Source organism: Archocentrus centrarchus, chromosome 1 (genome assembly GCF_007364275.1).
Source record: "Archocentrus centrarchus isolate MPI-CPG fArcCen1 chromosome 1, fArcCen1, whole genome shotgun sequence".
NCBI classification, from domain to species: Eukaryota; Metazoa; Chordata; class Actinopteri; order Cichliformes; family Cichlidae; genus Archocentrus; species Archocentrus centrarchus.
In genome coordinates, this window is record NC_044346.1 from 5681675 (window position 1) to 5701605 (window position 19931).

At 40.9% G+C, this 19931-nt stretch overlaps 1 protein-coding gene across 1 annotated transcript in view; it reads left to right on the forward strand.

Annotated features, from left to right (window-relative positions):
• Positions 1–274: 274 nt before the first annotated feature.
• LOC115788167 (voltage-dependent P/Q-type calcium channel subunit alpha-1A-like) overlaps positions 275–19931 on the forward strand; it is a 75008-nt gene continuing 55351 nt past the window's right edge. The window contains exons 1-2 of the mRNA XM_030741483.1: positions 275–737; positions 1125–1264. Coding sequence (XP_030597343.1) covers positions 645–737; positions 1125–1264 — 233 coding nt within the window. The 5' untranslated portion in view covers positions 275–644. The remainder of the gene's footprint in view (positions 738–1124; positions 1265–19931) is intronic.

Here is a 19931-nt window from a genome sequence, read left to right on the forward strand (position 1 = left end):
TGAGGTTGTGCTGTTTAAATAAAGTTTAAATACTATAAATAATGTAATAGTTAGCTGAAGTTCATGTCCAGTTACCGGTAATTGTTTTTACAAAGACGGTAAACACGAGTCACAGGGTGTTTACAGGAACAGTAACAGACACACAAAATACAGAAAAGCAAAGAGGCAAAAGCTACACTGAACAAAGATACTGCTTTTCTTTTAGATTATATGTGTGGCAAATTTTATATTTATTTGTATTTGTAATTTAGTAATCATCTCCTCTTTCATTATAATTATGCTGATTTTTATTAGTCTGTATCCCTTCTTTGTATTTTTGTTTTCTAACGGTTCCTACATGCTACATCTGTTGTACTGCACATACTGCTATTGCAGGAGTGGGAACCAAATAATTTTACTCCTTATGCATTGTTTGAAATAGAAACAATCCAAACGGGCTTTTACAGACTTACATTTACTTGGAAGTGTGACTTTCCAAAGAACAGGAAATATGTGGACAGACGTCACCTGCCAGGCTGGAGCTGTGTCAGCGGCTGGATCTTTGCAGTGTGAATGATTGCATGTGACGTGTATGACTGTATGTGAGGTGTGTGCTGCCTCTTGGTGGTATTGGCTTTAACTCCAGCTGTACTCCGTTTGAATGGATGATTCTCACCACCATCATCGCAAACTGCATCGTCCTGGCTCTGGAACAGCACCTTCCTGATGGAGACAAAACACCTCTGTCCGAGCGACTGGTAACACATTTTACACACACAAACACACAAAAAAAATCCTCACTGTTATCACAATTTGTTAAAGTTATCAAAAAGCCATAAAAGAACCCATTTTTAAAAAGTAAATTATGATTTGATGATTTTGATATCTGAAGAAAATTTGCACATTTTGGAGCATGTTGACTGATGTTCTCAGTACGTCAGGTTCACGTTCTTTAGTTAGTCTGCCATTAAAAAAAAAAAAATCCTCCCTGATCCTTTTTCTTCTTTTCTCTCCTAAATTCCTCTTCTCTTTCTGCTCTCCTCTTCTCTTTTTCTCTCCTTTCTCACCTAATCTACTCATAACTGCTCTTTTTATATCCCTTCTCCCGTTTTTCTTCCTTTCCATCCATCTCCTCTCCCCTGCAGGAAGAGACAGAGCCCTACTTCATAGCCATCTTCTGTTTTGAGTCTGGAATAAAGATCCTGGCTCTCGGTTTTGCGTTACATAAGGGCTCCTACCTGAGGAACGGCTGGAACGTCATGGACTTTGTAGTTGTGCTCACCGGGTGAGTCCACAGCTCTAATCTTTTTATATTTTTAAATCTTTCTTTTTTTTCCCTTTTTTTGCCCTTTTCCCCCAGCAGGAAAATTCACTTATTTTCCATATTTTTGTATTGACAGTTTTATTAGCAATGTTCTCCTCAGTGGGGTTAAGATTAGGTTTTATTTTTGTGTCTGTCTTTGTGTTTGTTTGCTTTTGTATAAGTGGCTCCTAATGTGTACCTGCTTTTGGACACTGAAATGTGTAGGCTGTGTTTCCATAGCTACCCATTTCACTCTAGTGTGAAGGTTTGGTGGGGTAATCACATGGCAAGGCTTTGTTAAAATTTGCTCCTTCTTGACTGAATAATTTGGGATATTCAGGGGGGGCTTTAAGAAGCTGTAATTAACTTGAAGTAGACATTTGTCCTGCTGCGATTCTGCTTCCAGTGTTCTGGACATTTATCACAAATATAAACACTTAAACGTAAAGAAAGCCAGCAGTGGGCTCACATAACGACACTTCTATCAGCCAACTTCTCCTCATTCTGTAACCTGATGGTCAAGACCAGATTTACAGTTAAGACAGAAAAATGTATCACTGAATTGCCGGATTGTTACATTGAGCTTGAGTCTGACACTCTGCTCTAACTGCAGGAATTCAGTTTTCCCAAATGAATACACAGTATCCTCTTAAATGTCATTTCATTTTAAATAATATGGTGTTTTAAGACTGTAAAACAATGTCAAAACAGTTCAACATGTTTTAGCTATTTCTCAGGAGTGCCAAAAGAAATGGTGGTGCATCATTGGACAATTGCTTTAGTCTTACCCATGGCACTGATTGACTAGTCACTAGTCTTTCTGCAGTGCTCAATGGGCAGATTATCCTTCAACTGAGAAACTGGAGTTTCATGTCACAGAGCCAAATGAATCAGTCCACCCAGTCAAGGGGAATGTGTCAAAGGTCTGGACCTAGAAATGTTTCTGCAAAAAGAAGCCGTGAACAGCTAATTTGTGTGCATTGGAGTCCACACAAAAAAGGACATTTTTAGATAGTTAGAGGGACTCTTAATGAATGAGCACCACTTAACATGATTTGGAGTTTATTTTAAGCTGTTTATATGACTGCATATTTTACTGTCCTGCAATGTTATGCATGTTTAGCAGGGGACCCAAGTGCAGGCGTGGAGTTAGTCAAACAGAAGAACTCTATCAAAAGAGGTCCTGTTATACTTATTTCAAGCTCCTTATTCTAATGCTTGTTCTGTATGATTTACAGTTAAAAAAAAAACTTGCAGCCCTTCAGTTCATCCTCTTTCCTCAACGAGCTGTTTTAGCTTACTGCCCATTCCTTTTAAGGCAACTTTCTTCTGATTTGTTGCCCTTCTCAAACAAAAGATTCAAACATGTGCAAGTGGGTGAAGCTTTTTCCCCATAGACAGAGCTCAGTGCCTGAGATGACCATATTTGGGATATTCTGTGACATCATAAAGATCCAAGAGTAGAGCAAACTATCAGAAATGGAGCACTTAGAGAAGTCTGGATACTTACTTTGAGCTAAAAATGACAAAAACAAGGTAGGGCAGGAGCTGGCAAAGAATCTGTCACACAACTAATGAGGGAACAGGGGCTATAAGTACAGATGTGTTGGTTATTACTCCCTCAAACTGTGACATCAATATAGCCCTATAAACATTTATATTGGCACTTGAGGTGTGCTGGACTCGCAGTTTTTATCCAAAACAACAGAAACCACACTGCGTCAGGGCTGGTATGGGAATAGATGAAGTTGAAACAGGAAACAAAGCAGTCACAGTAGTTTTTACAGAATCTCTCTTTTTTTTTCTGACTGATCTGAGAATCTCTGCACTCCTGCAGCAATATGTCATTGAAATGTCAATGAACATAGCCCTGCTCATGTAATCATCTTTCCAACCCAGCTGCACTGTCCTTACATACATGCCAGTGGTAAGACTGGTAAGAGTAGTCCTGTGGTTATTGTGTGATCTAAATATGGCTGCCTAAGCCAGAGTGGGGGGGATAAGCTATGATAATGAGAGATAGACTTTGTTGAGGAGAAATAGGCAAGTAACGGATACACACACACAATTACACAGTTATTTCAGTGAAAGTATCATAATAATACAGATAACATGTCATCATTCATTTTTAGATTAATTCTTACTCTCAATCAGTGTGTGTGTGTTTGCATCAAGTAGCATGGCTTTGTGTCTGATCTCCTACGCGCACAGACACAGCAGAGGTCTGGTTTGACAAGGTGTGTGTGTGTGTGTGTGTGATCAGGGCCACTCCTCCTCAGTCATTCTCATCCTTTAATGAGGACACATACACACATACACGTGCACACGCTGGATCAGAGCGTCCCTGCAGGGAGCAGCAACCAGGGCAAAGTGAAATGTCACTTCAGCAAGAGACGGGGGGGAGCTAGTTTGTTGTTATGGCAATAGCTGACAGAGGGGTACCACAGTTTCCTACATCCTTCTTTCTCTTTTCTTCTACTATTTTATCTCTGTTTAGTTAGCTGAAAGCACCGGCTGCCAGAGCTAAAACAAGAAATAACTAGAGCTTTAAACTGGTGACTTTTTACTGCTTGAGGTAGTGTTTGTTAGACCTTTGACGTCACCCCCATCATCCTGTCACTTAACTTCACAAGATGTTAAGTGCTGCCATGGGAGCTGAAAAGGCAAGCATAAATCCCAGCCAGTCCTCACATAAGGTGTGTTCGCATGTAGTGATGTGTTCATCACCTCTATTACCACATAGTGTCTCCTGAGAACTGACAACAAGCAACGCACAATGCAACACTTTCTGAGAAAGTCGAATACTGTAGTTTTTGTTGTATATCTTTGGACGATCGCATCCAAGCTCTCCTGCTGCAGTGCACCCTATCAGAAATCTCTGGGTATGTAAGGGAATGGGAATGCAGGTCCCATTTAACGGGTGCCATGAAATCCATAAAATTTTCTTAACAGAGTTTAACCTTTTGTTAAAATTTTCAAGTTCTTAGAGGAAAAGTGAATTCTAAAAAAAAAACAGCAAGTGACATGACAAATTTTATTATGTTTAAAGGGTATTATGGATACGCTGGATTAACACAAGGGATTACCAGTGTAGTGGATTTCACCTACTGATGAGCGCCACAACAGATTGTTCTTCAACTGTATTCCCTGAAATTACTTTGATTCTTTTTTAAGCCTTTTCAGAGCGGGAATATACTTAGTGTGAGTCGCTGGGGGGTGGTCTACATGTCCTTGCCTGTGCTGAATTATTTTTATCCCTGGTGGCGACAAAATGTATCCCCAAGTGATTCTTTTATAGTATGAACAATAAAGCCACACATGGACTTTCACTGACTCTCCAGTGACAGTAGAGCTGACATGGTGAGGGGGGGCTACCTTGAGCCATACATGACTTTTCATTATGCCACCAAGCACCAACAGACTCTTTCAGTGTGGAAATTAAAGCTAGCAGAACGAAAGAAAACAATAAAAACGATTCAGAGCAAAAAGACTTCATATTTTACAGAACCCTAAAAAAAAAATCCTAAGCACACACCTGATCATCAACATCAGAATTTCCCATGAAGGTGAAATCTGCATCTTCTTATTTCAACTTGCTGAGCTGTGTTCATGCTCTGGGGCTGCTACATGTGACATCCTGCTAAGGCCATGATATGAAGGGCATTTCTGAAAAAGCATTGCATTCGTGGCTTGTTTGCTTTTCAACTGATGGCGGACCTGTACAGACAAGCAGCCACCCTGACTTTCTTTTACTGAGTCACAAGTTAGAATTGTTTGTCCGTGATGCTGTAAAACATGTTCCAAAGGCGAGATCCTGTCAATTTATTTACTTCCTGTGCTGATTTTTTTTCAAAGTCCAAAAGCCTGTTCATCTCAGTATACAGTATGGACTAGGGGTTGCTTCCTTCCCTATTCAGTCGTTCATATGATTTGTGCATAAAAGCCACAGATTAACCCTTCACAGATAGAAGGAAAGGTACTGTAGGCAAAAGTTTGTCATCAAACTAGACCGTTTTCTTAGTGTGACAAGCATCCATCCATCTATCCATCCATTTTGTACTGCTTATCTGGGGAAAGGTCGCAGGGGCAACAGCCTAAGCAGAGAAGCCCAGACCGCCCTCTCCCAGCCAGGGGAGCTCCCGGGCCAGCCGAGAGACATAATTTCTCCAGCATGTCTACCGCAGGGCGTCCTCCCGGTAGACAAGCCCAGAACACCTCGTCAACGAGGCACCCAGCAGGCATCCTACTCAGGTCCCCAAACCACCTAAACTTGCTCCTTTTGATGTGCAGAAGTAGTGGCTCTATTCTGAGTCCCTCCCAAATGACTGAACTTCTCACCCTGTCTCTAAGGCTGAGTTCAGCTACCCTTCAGACCAATTCATCTGTCAATCTCCCGTTCCCCTCTCGCATCACTCATGAACAAGACTGTGAGATATTTAAACTTCTCCACTTGGGGCAGCAACTTGCCCCTGACCTGGAGTGGACACTCGACCCTTTTCATGCTGAGAACCATGGCACTTGGCACATGGCCTTGGAGGTGCTGAGATCCCGAGGTCACCGAGGTGGAAGCCTTCCACCTCTTGGCTACACCTACTGTAGAAATTCTGTCCATAAAAATTATGAACAGAATTTTTGATGAGGGGCAGACCTGGCGGAGTCCAACACCCATCAGGAATGAGTCTTATTGCTGGCAATGTGGACCAAGCTCTCGCTGCAGTTGTACGGGGGGGTGAGGGGGGGCTTGTAACAATGGGCCAGACACCCTATACTCCTGAAGCCCTTCCCACGGGAGCCCCAAGAGAGATCTTTCCCCCAGTCCACAAAACACATGTAGACTGGTTGGGCAAACTCTGATGCACATTCTAATATTCTTGACAGGATAAAGAGCTGTTCCATCGTTCCATGTCCAGTACAAAAACCATATTGTTCCTCTTGAATCGGAGGTTTGACTACTCTCATTCACCCCAGGGTCTCTGCCACCACAGAGTGGTTTATCTACCTAAGTGACCTCACCCCCAGTATTGAGTGAATCATCCCCCTCATCCCCAGACTGTGCTTCATATACAGAAGGCATCAGTGGGACTGAGGATATCCTCAAAGTATTCCTTCTACTGCCCGACTATGTCTTCAGTTGAAGTCTGTAGCGCCCCATTACACAGTGTGAGTAGAGTACCACTTTCCCCTCCTGAGTCGCCTGATGGGTTTGCCAGAATCACTTTAAGGTTGATTGAAAGTCTTGTTCCATAGTCTCACCAAACTCCTCCCACACCAGAGTTTTTGCTTCAACTACTGCCGGAGCTGCACTCCGCTTGGCCTGCCGGTACCATCAGCTGCCTCCAGAGTCCCACAAGCTAACCAAGCCACGTAGGATTCCTTCTTCAGCTTGATGGCTCCCTTCACCTTCGGTGTCCACAATCTGGTTCAGAAATTACCACCATGACAGGCACCAACCACCTTGCAGCTACAGCTCTCGGCAGCCGCCTTAACAATAGACACAGAACACGGTCCATTTTGATTCAATGTCCACAGCCTCTTGAAAGAGATACATACATGTTGCTGTTTCATTTATGGAAAGGTTACCAGGATGCATATTCAGACATGATGCTGACACGTTCAGATTAATGAAAATAAGGACTTCATAATTAAAATCAATAGCTTAATATGGTTTTATTCATTTTTACATCCAGGTGCGACCTCATGTCATTATTGAATCAGTGATAGGTACTACTGCTATGTTTACATTCAACTTTAAATACAGTTTTAAACTGTAGTCATTGAAACTCAAGACATTCTGCAGCATTCTGCACAGATGAATAGATAGATACAGTAGATGGAGAGAGAGGCAGAGGTAGCCCTCTGAGAGCAATGAAGCCCCTTGCCAGAGTAACAGTAGAGTACTACTGCAGCTAGAGAGCAGAGGGAGGAAAAAAAGGAGGAGGTGGAAGAAGAAGACACGTGACATTGTTTCTCTATTCCCCTGGGCTCCGGATAACAGGACAGAAAAAGAATACAAGATGGGCTTGGCTGTTAAAGAAGGCGTGAGAAGGATGGAGAGCAGAGAAGAGTTTAAAGCGAGATGAGGGAGACCACAGGAAGGAGGGAAAAGTGATGACTGGGGGGGACAGCGGAGGTGAAAGTGATGTATGGAGAAGGAGAGAGAGGTTTGGAAGAGGAATGGGAGGAGGAGGGAAGGCAAAGATGGAGATGGAACAAGGGGGGAGGGGGCAGAGAGAGGGGAAATGAGAAATGCCGAGAGGAGCACGCTCAGAGAGGGAATGAATGTGTGTGTGGAAGCGCTGCAGTAACCTGCTTTTCCCTGCTCCCTACTATCAATCACTCGCCACAGCCTATATAACACACTCTGCTGGTAGCTTATGGTGCATACATACACACACAGACACACAGTATTTCTGTGTTTAGACACACACAATTACGCACAATTACTATGCATGGCCTATATTGCCAAGTGTAATCATACTTAAAGCCACTGTATATTTTACACTGAAAGCAAGGTCTTGTATTCTTGCTCTGCGTGAGTGCTATCTATGTGTCATTTGAGGGTTAAGACTTGGTTTAAAGCTGTACTTCTTTTACAGTATAGCAATACTGCCTCAGTGGCTCTCACCACTGCCTTGTTTGTAATTTAAAAGAAAACGCTTTAATTTGTCATTAAATCACATGCAATAAATTGCAGCAAATTCTAAAATTGAATCTCTTGAGCTCTTATAACATTAACTCCATTACCGACTGCATGCATACCTGCCTTGATTTTATCTCAGTATGCTCTTGAAGGGGATTTAAACTTTTATCCTGTTACAAACAAATGAATGTTTTGCTCAGTTTTATGCCTTTTACTATTTTAACCCAAACTGTTGTTTCTGTGGGCTTCTATGTTTTAATTGTCATTGGACCAGTCTGCATCAATAACTCATGGATGAAAGATTATTGTGAGATTAGCATTACACTAGTTGTGACATTCATCATTAGATTAAATCCAAACATTTGCAGTGTACCATGAAGCTGAAAAAAAAAACCTTCCACAGTCTCATCTGTTGCATTCATTTAGAGCAATACAAACAGTAGGCTCTTTCAGGTCTTTTAATAGTGTGTCATCATACTCTATTTCTTGGTACACATTTAGTTAGTTCATCTGTCCAGTATTTTGGCTCAGAAGAATTTACCATAACAAATCCTTTCCAAAGTACTTTGAGATTATGGTGTAGTTATTTAAGATCTCCAGTGGTAACACTGTGGCCTTTCTTGCTGTACCACCATCGATCCATAAGGAAAGCTGGATAGAGTTGGTGATCCAAAATGACATCCATTTGTTCCAGTAGATTTGCTCATTGTCTCCATGCCAACATATTTTTTTCTCTTTAGAGTTTGTGTCCATGTTCAATTGAGGTAATGGTTGGGTTGGCGGGATGGGATTTTTTTCACTACCACTTAGCGAGTAGTTGCCAACTGTTTGCAGGCAATTTGGTGCTTTCTGTACAAACTATAGGCACATACAGCAATCTCCTAGTGACAAAAGCAATTATAAGGGGGGGGGGGGGGGGGGGGTTCACAGCATCATGCACCTCTTTGTGACCAGTTTTACCTAGTGACAGCAGCCTAGCAACCTCCTGCAATCGCATGCCAAGAAGGGGAATACTCATTTTTCCCTAGCGACTGACTGATGGTTGCCAGGTGGTTGTCAAGTGGTCTCTAAGCTGGTCTGAGTGGTCTGGGCCACAAATACATTTTATTTGAAAAGAGTCTTTATCATTAAAAGAAAAAACAAAGAGACTGTAAACTACTTTGGACACTGATTAGGATCAAAGCTTCCAGGCATTCAGGTCAGTAATGTGCTTCACATTAGAAACCTCAACTCATGCGAGTACATGCGAGCCTCTCACAGGTAGCAATTTCCCTTTTAACATGAATGCATTTAATCTCCCAAATTTAAATATACTATATATAACTTTATAAACTAATGTCTAATGGTACCCAAAAGATGAACCCTGTCCATTTACGTATTTTTTCACCTTTTCTTCAGTGCTCATCAATGCTAGGCTAATATTTAAATTTAGAAGGACAGATCATTTCTCATCTCTGAGGCAGATTGTTCCTATTTATTTGTTAATTACCTTTACGCTCTGCTGTGGTCAGTGCCCTTTGGCTTTAATAAATCTAGTTTATCCAACATTAACTCAACAAACACAGCAGCATCTAGGAGACACAAATAAGGCCTCTGACTTTTAGTTTAGTTTCGATTTTTAGTGTTACTAGTGTCACTCTCTTTCTTTCTCACTTTTTATCTCCTCTATTGGTTTCTGGGAAGAGTGTGTGCTTGTGCTGTGTGAGTCGTGACTGAGAAGGCTTTTGCCAGTGTGTCGTGAAGTGTGTGTGTCTGTGTGTGTGCATGCACGTGTGCTGACTTCATTCTTGGCGAGCGCACTGGTGAGACAGATACTTGATGAGGACAAGAATTAACGAGAGGAAGAAAAAGAAGAGCGGGAACACACACAGTGACTAGTGTATTTAATATTCAAGGATGACAGTCCATTGATTTTTAGTGCTGTGACGTCACAAAGTAATCTAATCATTTATAGTAGAGTCTGGGCCAGTCAGTCAATGAGAGGACAGCATAGATGTCCCTGTGATTCTTCTAATGGATGTTCACAGAGACAATGTTAAATATAGAACTAGCTCATTCTTCATCCATGTATATTTTATGGCACGTGCAGTCTCACTGTCTCTTATTGTCTCACTTCTTGAGATTATTCATGGAAATGTTTTTAAGTAATGGCGTGGTGATTCCGAGCTGTATCCATTTTCTTTTCACATTTAATTTTTTTCTTCTTCTTCTTCTTTTTTTTTTTAAATACAAATGGTTACAGAAGATTTTCGTCAGATTTTAAAACTGCCTCCAGAGCAACAATTTTGTTAAAGATTTATCGTTTGGAAAAAACGCTTAGTTTATACCTCTGTTACACTGACAGAGTGCCCAGTCAAGAACTGGCTGGCATTTCCACTGCAAAAACAACTGGCACAGGCACAATAAAACCTCTGGGCCAAACGTTCAAACTCCTGCCGTTAGTAGCTATAGGAGGGGCTAGTATAAGAAAATCATTGATTTGCAGATTCTATCCATAGTGATTTTTCTTCCTACAGAAATTCCCAAAACTTTCCTTTTCTCCAACCTGTTGCAAAGGCTCTATCTCAGAAAGCACCAAGGCAGAGCTTGGCTTTTTACCAGCACAGGCACTAGCACGTGGTTTCCAGTGTAGTGACTTGATGTTTGTGGGACACGGTAGCGACTTGGTTGCTCGCAGTCGCTATACAGAGCTTCTACATGCTGTTTCTGTCTAGTGCCACTTGAGGCAGTGTTAAACACATGTGAAACAATAGGGAACATCTTGTTCATGTTTGTGCTCACGTTTCTTTCTCTTCTTGGTGAAGTCTGCTATTGCCATTCCCTTCCTTGGTTAAGTCAACTTTTTAACCAGTCAGCATCCAACCTATGCATATCACAGCCTCTGCATTAAATAAATTCCCATATTCCTTTTCTCCACGTAGTCAGAGATCTACACAAACATAAGCTAATGCAGAAATCCACCGTCATGTATTCTTAGTTTATGCACATGCATAAGATTGCAACTGACTTTCTCTCTGTCTTAAAAATGAGCAAGAAAACACTGTGCAGGTGATAAATAGAATTCTGATAGGTTTGGAAAAGCATTTCTTCCCATCTTAGTAGGAAAAGATACTCTACTGAGTCACTAGTGTTTCTGGCAGAGATACCAAATTACCTCAGAACCCAAGACAGAGGGTAACAGAAAACTCTGACTCACTGCAGGGAAAACTGAACTCACTTTTGTGTCAGAAACAGGACGGATGAGATGAACCTGGTCTTCATAAAAATGTTAACTCGGTCATATCAACTCAGGCCTTAAGGATTATGAATAGTTTCTGTGTGTGCATGTAATGCTAGCTAACTTTGATGTGAACCGGGCCACATTACGACACCAAATCAGAATGTAATCAAGCATTAAGAAACTGTACATGGAGGTGTCACAGTGAGTGCAAAATGACTGCATTAATAACTGAGAGAGGGATTTAAATCCAACAAGGAGAGAAAAATGAGGTCAGAGACAGAGAACGCATTTGATTGACAGTTGTCCTTTTGCCACCACTTCCATTATCATTATTGCTCTGCAGTCATTTACAGGCTCATCGCTCCCCTATACGTTCTCCCATACCCTCCAGCTCCTTTCCCTGCAGGTCATCTGCTGTATGTGAACATACAGACAGGAGAATGTTAGGTTATGCAACAACGGTAATGACCATATGCCTGATGATACTCACTGAGCTGTTCTCACTCAAAAGTAATAGAAAAGGTGGCGCTGATTAGTGTAATTTGGAAAAAGTGGCATTTCCTTCGTTAAGTTCAATGATTTTTCTAGAGACAGGAAGTGTCTGTGCATTACTGTGATGGTTAAATTGGCACTCAGTTATGTTATGAGCTTGGAGTCAGTTTAAGTCATAGTTGGCTTTGCTCACTGTAATCACTGGATAAAGAGCAGCATTGGTTTAAAGTCATAAACAAACCAATACAGAGGTAGTTGGAAGAAACTAGGGAGGATGAGTGGTTCTTCAAGGACACACGTGTGTGTTTTTGGAGCAACAGCCTTATGTTAAGTGCCACTTTAGAAAGTAATTTTGGGTTTGCCTTCTTGGTAAATGTGGAACGTGTCTGTATTAAAACGGCTTTTGTGGTTTGAGTAAAACACTACCAATCAACCGGCCATTTACCATACAACTGCGCAATGAAGTAGTCTTTTAAACAAAATCCTGTTAAAAGCTTGCCACAGTGTGCAGCGCTTTGTGTTCACCCACACACCCTTGTGAACAGAAATAGAGTCACAGACAGAAACACACACCCACAGACATACAATGTGAGGGCAGCAGAGTGTTAAAGGTAAGCCGGTAATTGTCGTTTATCATACCCACAGAGTTAACAAGCATCTTTATCCTGAATCTTTTATCCTGAAGTGTCCTTTTCCAAGATGTGTAATCTCTAAATCTTGTGAATATTACTATGATTATTACTTCTTCAACTGCTGTGACAAAGGAACTTCCCAAATATGGGATAAATCAAGTTTCTTAATCTTATTTTCACATTTGCTACATCTGATTGATTACAGTCTTTATCCTCAGCTAAGAAGATAGCAATCTGTTTGATAGTCTGCCTTCTTCACCAGCTAGCTGTTACCTTTGTCAGTCTATCATTGATGCTGTTGAGTAAAATGCATTAAATTAAATATAAAACCAACCCAAGTACAAGAGGCTAAAAAAACAAAAAAAAACATCATCAGAGATACAGTACTCACTCAGACAAAAGAATCCACCATTCATAGCCTGGTGAATGTTCAAAAGTTAAGGGCTCCCATTTGCTATCTGGGCACTTACCACTGACAGTGTTATATTTTAAGTTCTGGCATTGATCTCATTTTGACTGGATAATTTGCTGGTTTTGTCCCACAAACCTGCTGCAAAATTGTGATATTTCTCTGTAACTTGGTTACAACCAGTCCTTTCAGATTGTTATAGTTATGCAAATGTAATAATATTGATGGAACTTGATGGAGTAAATTGGACTCAGTCAATTTATGGTGGGCAACATGAATATGCATGTTGGGAATTTTGGCTGCAAAAGCTCCAGAAATCAAACATGCTGTAGACACAAACATTCAAGAACATTATGTGCACGCAAGGGTCCACCAACACACTGAAAGGAAAGACACACGCTAACATGGACAGAGAAGTCCAGACGTCAGGTCCTTTTGAAGTCCAGCAGTCATACTGGCAGGAGACGGAGGAACAGGTGGGCAAATCAGCCGGTCCGGCACAGAGAAAGGGAACAAGGGAGAGAGGTGAATGGAAAAGCTGAAGATTAGAGCCATGGGGAAGAGTGTGTGAGGAGGAGAGAGGGAACAGACGTGTCAATATAATTAAAGGACAGAGGAATGGATAGGAGGTTGGTTTAGAACTGACAGACTCTAAGCTGTGAAAATCTGGAAATACAACACAAGGTCAAACTTCCAGGTCCTCTACTACTGCAGGAAAGGAAACAACTTTTGTACCTAAAGAAAGGATTCTGCAAATGTTTTCATTAAAAGAATACTGCCCACTGATCTCAGAAAATTTCCTTATCTAATAATTACTTCAAAACCAACTATTAAGGTGGCCAGACGGGTCAGAAAAGCATACATTTTAATAAAACACATAGGTGACCAAGGGAAAGACTGGTTCTTGAATGGAGTGAGGAAGAAATACAAGGGACCATTCTTCCTTATGGCCCCCGTAATTTCTCCTTTTCCTCCCTCCATACATACAGTTAAAGTAGAAAAAGGGAGGAGAGAGGGAAAAAAACAGAAGAGAACTGAGGAAAGGTGGTGAGAATGAGTGAGTTCGAGTGGGGGTAGGCAGGGAGAGAGAGTCCATCAGCTGAGTGTTAGTACTCTGCTGAGATCAGCAATAACGCTAGAGCGAGAAAATTAACCAAGGGAAAGCGAGAGGAAGGGGGATGAGGATGGGGAATGTGGTCAGAATGAGAGTGCTTCTATCCTGTTTCTGCCAATGAAAGCTTCAGCTACAGTATGAGAAGATGGGAAGAGAACTGGACAAAAAAGCAGAGAAGAATGAAATGACAAAAACACAGAAAAGTGTTTGGATGAAAAAAGACAGTTGTGTATGTGTGTGGTTTTTTTATATGAAGAAGGGATAAGACATAAGGTGGAGAGCATTCTTTTTATCTCTAAACCTTACCCTGATACGGCTGCCGGCCTCCATTCTACTCCCATCAAACGGGATCTAGTTTGAGAAAGTGGCAGAAACATACCATCTTGGTAACAAAGGCTGAGGGTGAACACTGATATATCAATTGTAAAATGCAACTTAATGTTCCGTATCAGCAGGAGAGTGAAAGAGAGAGAGAGCAAAACCACTTCCTTACTGTACGTACTGTATCATTACTGTTCCACAAACATTTGCTGAGTAAACAACTGTACTCAGCTACTTACAGTCCAGTTTTGAAATGCTTTACTTTTATTTTTGACCAAATCTTGTGCTTTTTAACTTTCTTCCCCTAATTTCCCATGAGTTATATCATCCCGCTAACCAATTTCATTGCTAAGATTAGCAACACGCCTCATCACTAGCTTTACAACATCAGGCAACAATGTGCTTGATAAGAGAAGTTTTTACAGAAAGCCGCAACCATTAATGTCAATTTATATAATCGCTGTGTAAATAAATAAGGGGGGGGGGGGGTCTCAAGGTGTTTTTTTCCTAGCTAAAACTAAGGAAGTCACTGAAGTCACAAACCACAGTAAACATGTAGATTTTACTGAATTTTAGTTCAAATTTGAGATGTCAAACCTTATGTGGATTCACACAACAGAAAAAAGATGGACAGTGCCACTCCGGCATCTCCTACGGGTCTGTGAAATCCTATTTTGAAGCGTCAATTTTAGCATCACGGGGGGGACACCATCTTGGTTTTTGGATTTGTTGGGCAATGGATTGCTAAGGTCTAACTAGCTAGATTAGCAGGTTGCATCCATATGCAGGGTTCTAGCCAGCAGTTGCCCAGCGCAGCGCCCGGCTGAGGTAGTGTCACAGTTAGCAAGCGGGCGTGGCATTAGCACCAGCAAGAGGTCTTCCAACACAAGGACAGGTCCGATACCACTGGGCTTTGAATTTTTTTCCAGCAGGTAGGCTGGAAGTGCCTGTTTTTAGTGTAGTACAGATTCTCTGCTGGGCAAATACACAAACATCACGAATAAAGCCCAATTTTTCACAAACCTTTCAGCCTTAGAGGTTTCTGTTTGGTTCTCACATAGTAATATAGTATGTATTTCAAAATACTATGATGATAGTTGGTTAAAAATCTGTTGGATCATCTCTTTGTTTGTGTTGCATATCCTGCTAGAATCCATTAGAAGTGCTGGTTAACAAATAACACTTAGCACAATTTCAATGTAACTTAATATAATCCAAAGAAGATGCAAGTTACTGTAATATTGCTTCAGCGTTAAAAAAGCTGGTGTCCATCCAGCCAATCTGTATGGCATTTTCCTATAAATAAGGCCACATTTCTGGCAGCTTATATACCTGACAAAGTAGTTGCAGAAAACTAATTAATTAGGAGCAGCCAGAGCAAAAGTTATTGTGTTTCCCTAACAGTAAGCTGAGGGAATTTATTATTTGCAGTAATTCATTTGGCAGATTTACAGTACTGTGCAAAAGTTTGGAAAAATTAAGAGGTTTGACTTCCTGTTATTTACACAATCTAGTTAAGTAAGAATCATGATGATCATGACATGTCAGCATGACAGTGCCACCAATCACACAGCCAGAAACACTGAATCATTCTGGGATTACATGAAGACATAGAAACAACTCTGATGCCTTGAATTCACAGAAGAGGTAATGAGAGCTCTCTGAGATGTTTAAAGAACTTTACTACTAAATACATTAGAAAAGCTTTAATCTTTTAAAACCAAAGGGTCATCACACCAAATATTATTTCACTGTAGTTGTTTTCTGTTCGCCACAGTTTTTGTGAAGTTTTTTCAGTAGTAATAACTATTTACTTTATTTTTGAAAGCATCCTTAGTTCAGTTCCTAAAAATTGAGCACAGTACAGTATCTAAGTTTATAGAATTCATAAGATGCATGATGCAATTTGTTTCTTTCTTACATTATGTTCAAACACAGCTCTTAAATATGTGTGTGTTCATCGTCTATTACATGTGTGCATATGTGTAAGTGTGGAGGGGGCTTGATGGTTGAGGGCTCAGTGGGAGCCACTAAGGGGACAGGAGCTCACACTGTGATGACACATGGCACTCCCACACTATTTCCACACAAGCCACACATAGATCATGTGCATTTCATTTACATAAACACGCACACACGCACGCAAACGCAGCACAGCTCATGCACGTGCGACTGGCTGGAACTTGTCCCAGGCTCTTTGATGTTGTCAGTGTGTGTTTGAGCTATTTTTGCCAAAGACTCCACACAGATATAGCATGCATTACACACAGCACATGTGGCTTTTGCGCACAGTGTGTGTTGTGTACACGCTGATAGCATACTTTATGTTTAAATGATGGAACATGTACTGTTGCTGCTACATACCTAAGCTTACATGAGCCATCCTCAGATGACTGTATAAGCCGGCATCACACACCTGAAATAACAGACGATTGCCAATATGTTGAATATATCGGTAATATAAGGTGTGTGTGCAAAAAAGAATATAAAATCACTCATTTGTGATTATTAAGAACTTAAATAAAGCGATCTGCTGGATACTTTGAACCCTTTCAGGGAACAGCTAGCAACAAACTACTAGCTTGACTAACACGGGATCTGGGGATAGGTTATGAGGTCGGAAATTGGGAATGGAGATTTCAAAACTGATTTCAAAACACTTCCATGTTAGCTTCATTTTGATGGAATCTCATTTAGTCTCTGTGTGCAACAATCACAGCACAATCAAAAGGAAACACAGGAACACATAAACTAGACTATTAATATGGCAACTGCCACTTTCTGTTACTACACCCTTTACAAGTCAACTATTTGCATAGCTGAATTATAAAGAAGGTAGACCCCCTAAAGTATCAAAATTACAAAAACCACACTAAGAATTTCCCCGTAGTTACGAGTAGGGTCTTATTTTTCAGCTTCTGGTTATTAGATGTGTTTTATAAAACACTTAAGACAAAGAGAATCACCAAAAGTCTTCTGCTTGGACTGCATTTCGGGGTTTTGCCAGTTCTGGCCAAGACTGGAAGACTTCAAAGGTGATTAACAAAAGTTTTAAGTTAACTGCAAGACCTATAAGTAACCGTTAAAAATTCTAAAATAGGACTATTGCACCAAAAATGAGAAGTAATGAATGCTTAGATAATCTTTTCTATTTCATCTAATGGAAGTGATAGCTGCTTTTTGGCTGTATTTAACAAGAACATTAAAAACTGTTGACAGGAAGATGTATTTGACCAATTAGTGAAATTAAAGTCCTAAGAACAGGTTTCATATGCATAAACAATAAAAATCTATGTTATGTGTGCATATGTGGGATATCTGTGCACGTTTGTAAAATACAGCAATTTCAGAATAAACCAGTAGCATAGAAAGTGAATCATCCATACTACCTGGGGTGTGCTTCATTCATCACTGTCATCTGATCATGCATTGTGTATGCATGCAGGGTGAACACACACACACGTGTGTCTGATACGTGTGTGTATTTGCATGCAGTAAAAGAATGCACTGGTTAGCATCTGTCTGCATGCAAAGAAGCTGCTCTAGTGTGTGTGTGTGTGTACTGTGTTCTTGTCAGCAGGCACAGGAGCTGCGGTTAGAATGGGGGGGGCTGCAGGGGTAGCAGGTCAGGATTACGAGTGTAAGTGTATGTGGGTGGGAGATGCGGGTGTTTGGAGGGGTTGGAAAATCAATCGCTGGGAGACCCACTTCCCATCCCTGTTGCTGCGGCAATGCCAAGATTCCATCAATGAGCAGGGGCTGCGTTTCCCTGGCAACGCTTATGAATGAGAGCAGGTCGGTAACTGTGGAGACTCAGCGAAGAGAGGAATTGCCAGTTGCCATGGCAATGCCACGAACAGGGATAGACCGAGCAGAGTGAAGGTGGCGAGTGACCTCTGAGATCTTAATCAGCGCCATCAATCATCAAAGTGCTGTACCTCACTGGGACAGCAGCAAACAGAAGGCTCGTGTTTCAGCGCGTCTTGGACCTTCACTTGATACTTTGATACTTGGGTTAGTTTGCAGTTTATTTGCTCAACAGCAACAGTGAATTATGGAGAAATGTGGGGATATGAACTCAGCCAGCCAGTGTGATGAATAAACAGTAAAATAATGTTGGGAAAACCTAACAACAGGCCTTATGAGACTTATACGTCTACATTCCAGTTAACCTTAAATGTATCTGCACCAAAAAATGATCAAAAGCTGGAAGGGATACTAGTGATATTTAGTTTTTATGTTATTCACTGGTGGATTGCATAGACTTTGTATAAGAGGTGGATGTAACTGATTTTGATTTGAGGAGGCCTGTTCTGAAACCTCACTTATTTAGACTAAAGAGTGGAGTGGTAAGTTAATAGCTGACCCTAGCATGCTTGGTTAGGTGCATCTATAGATTCTATAGGTGCAATGTACAGACATAGATACAAAAACCACATCAACACAAACGTTAGCTAAGGTGAAGCCTAGCAGTGATCAGCCTTATTACAATCAAAACAGGCAAGTTATTAAAAAAAAAAAAAACTCATTGGTGTTATGAAGAAGTAAATTAGCTATCAGACCAAACATTTTTTAACAATCCTAGGGCCCTTATACGGGCCCAAATACATGTGAAAATGAACCCCAGGAATGTTAAAGGGTTTTAAGGCACTGTAAACATATTAATGTCTGTAAAGTTGGTCTTTTTAATATGAGACCCTGACTAACTTGAACCCGTAGCTTTAACTGACCATTTGAGGAACAGCAGTTTTTAGGCATTTTTCATGCACTTCGGTTGCTGCAGGGTGGACTGCCACACTGTGCTCTATGTATTCAGTATTGTATTCAGATTATTTTACAACAGGGCCTTTGTAAAATGTGTGGGAAATGGTTAACAACCACCACAATATTTTCATAATCATATTCATTTTTATAGCAAAAGTTGCCCCTGAATAAATGTATAGTGAGAGAGTCCTGCATGTGTGACACTTGCAGAATGTAGAGTCCTAAAGACAGGAGAAACTGATGGACTCAGTCAGGAAACAGCCATTCATTTGCAATGGAACATTTTTTTAACTCTTCTTCGTCCATTAATTTGCATCTATTACACAGATTCATTGTGCATTTTTACCTATTATCATATTTACCATATGAGTAGAGGTCAAGCTGACACACTGTTAGCATATGTGGCACAGTTTAAAGTAAGTGTGTGCGTGCGTGCGTGCACCTTTGCAGGTTGATAGCTAGGTGTTTCCCAGCAGTGACATCCTCTGTCATCACTGTCCAAACACCTCCTCCCTCTGCAGCTAAATCTCTCTCTCTCTCTGGAGTCTCTTCAGCTCTCTCTTTGGGGGTTCACCGTCTCAATCTCAGCAGCTGAATCTCACACTTTTGACACACAGGACTATTACTCTTTTTCAATCTGCTCACTCTGCCTCACACTTACTGTCTCTTAAGGGATACTCTGTCTCCCTCCTCCCAGTCTGTATTTCATTAGAGAATCTCTATTCTGGGACAAATCTCCCTTGTAATACCCTGCGTTCGCAGCCTGTATTCCCAGTTAATCTGAAGGAATTGAGATTTTGGGAGGTGGCGTTATAGAGCTGGTTACATTAAGCCTATTTATGGACTATAAACTTATTTCAGTGGAGGACTGCATTGAGTTTTCCTTTAGGTCTGGGACTGAGTGTAATGCTTGTGTGAGAAAACTTACTGATAGTGTCTCTGCTGAATCATAGCTAAAGAACAAAGAAAATGGAAAAATGAGCAGTATTAACATTTAAACACATTGCCTACAGACAGAAATGTGTCAGCATTAGCAAACAATACAAAAATATCCATG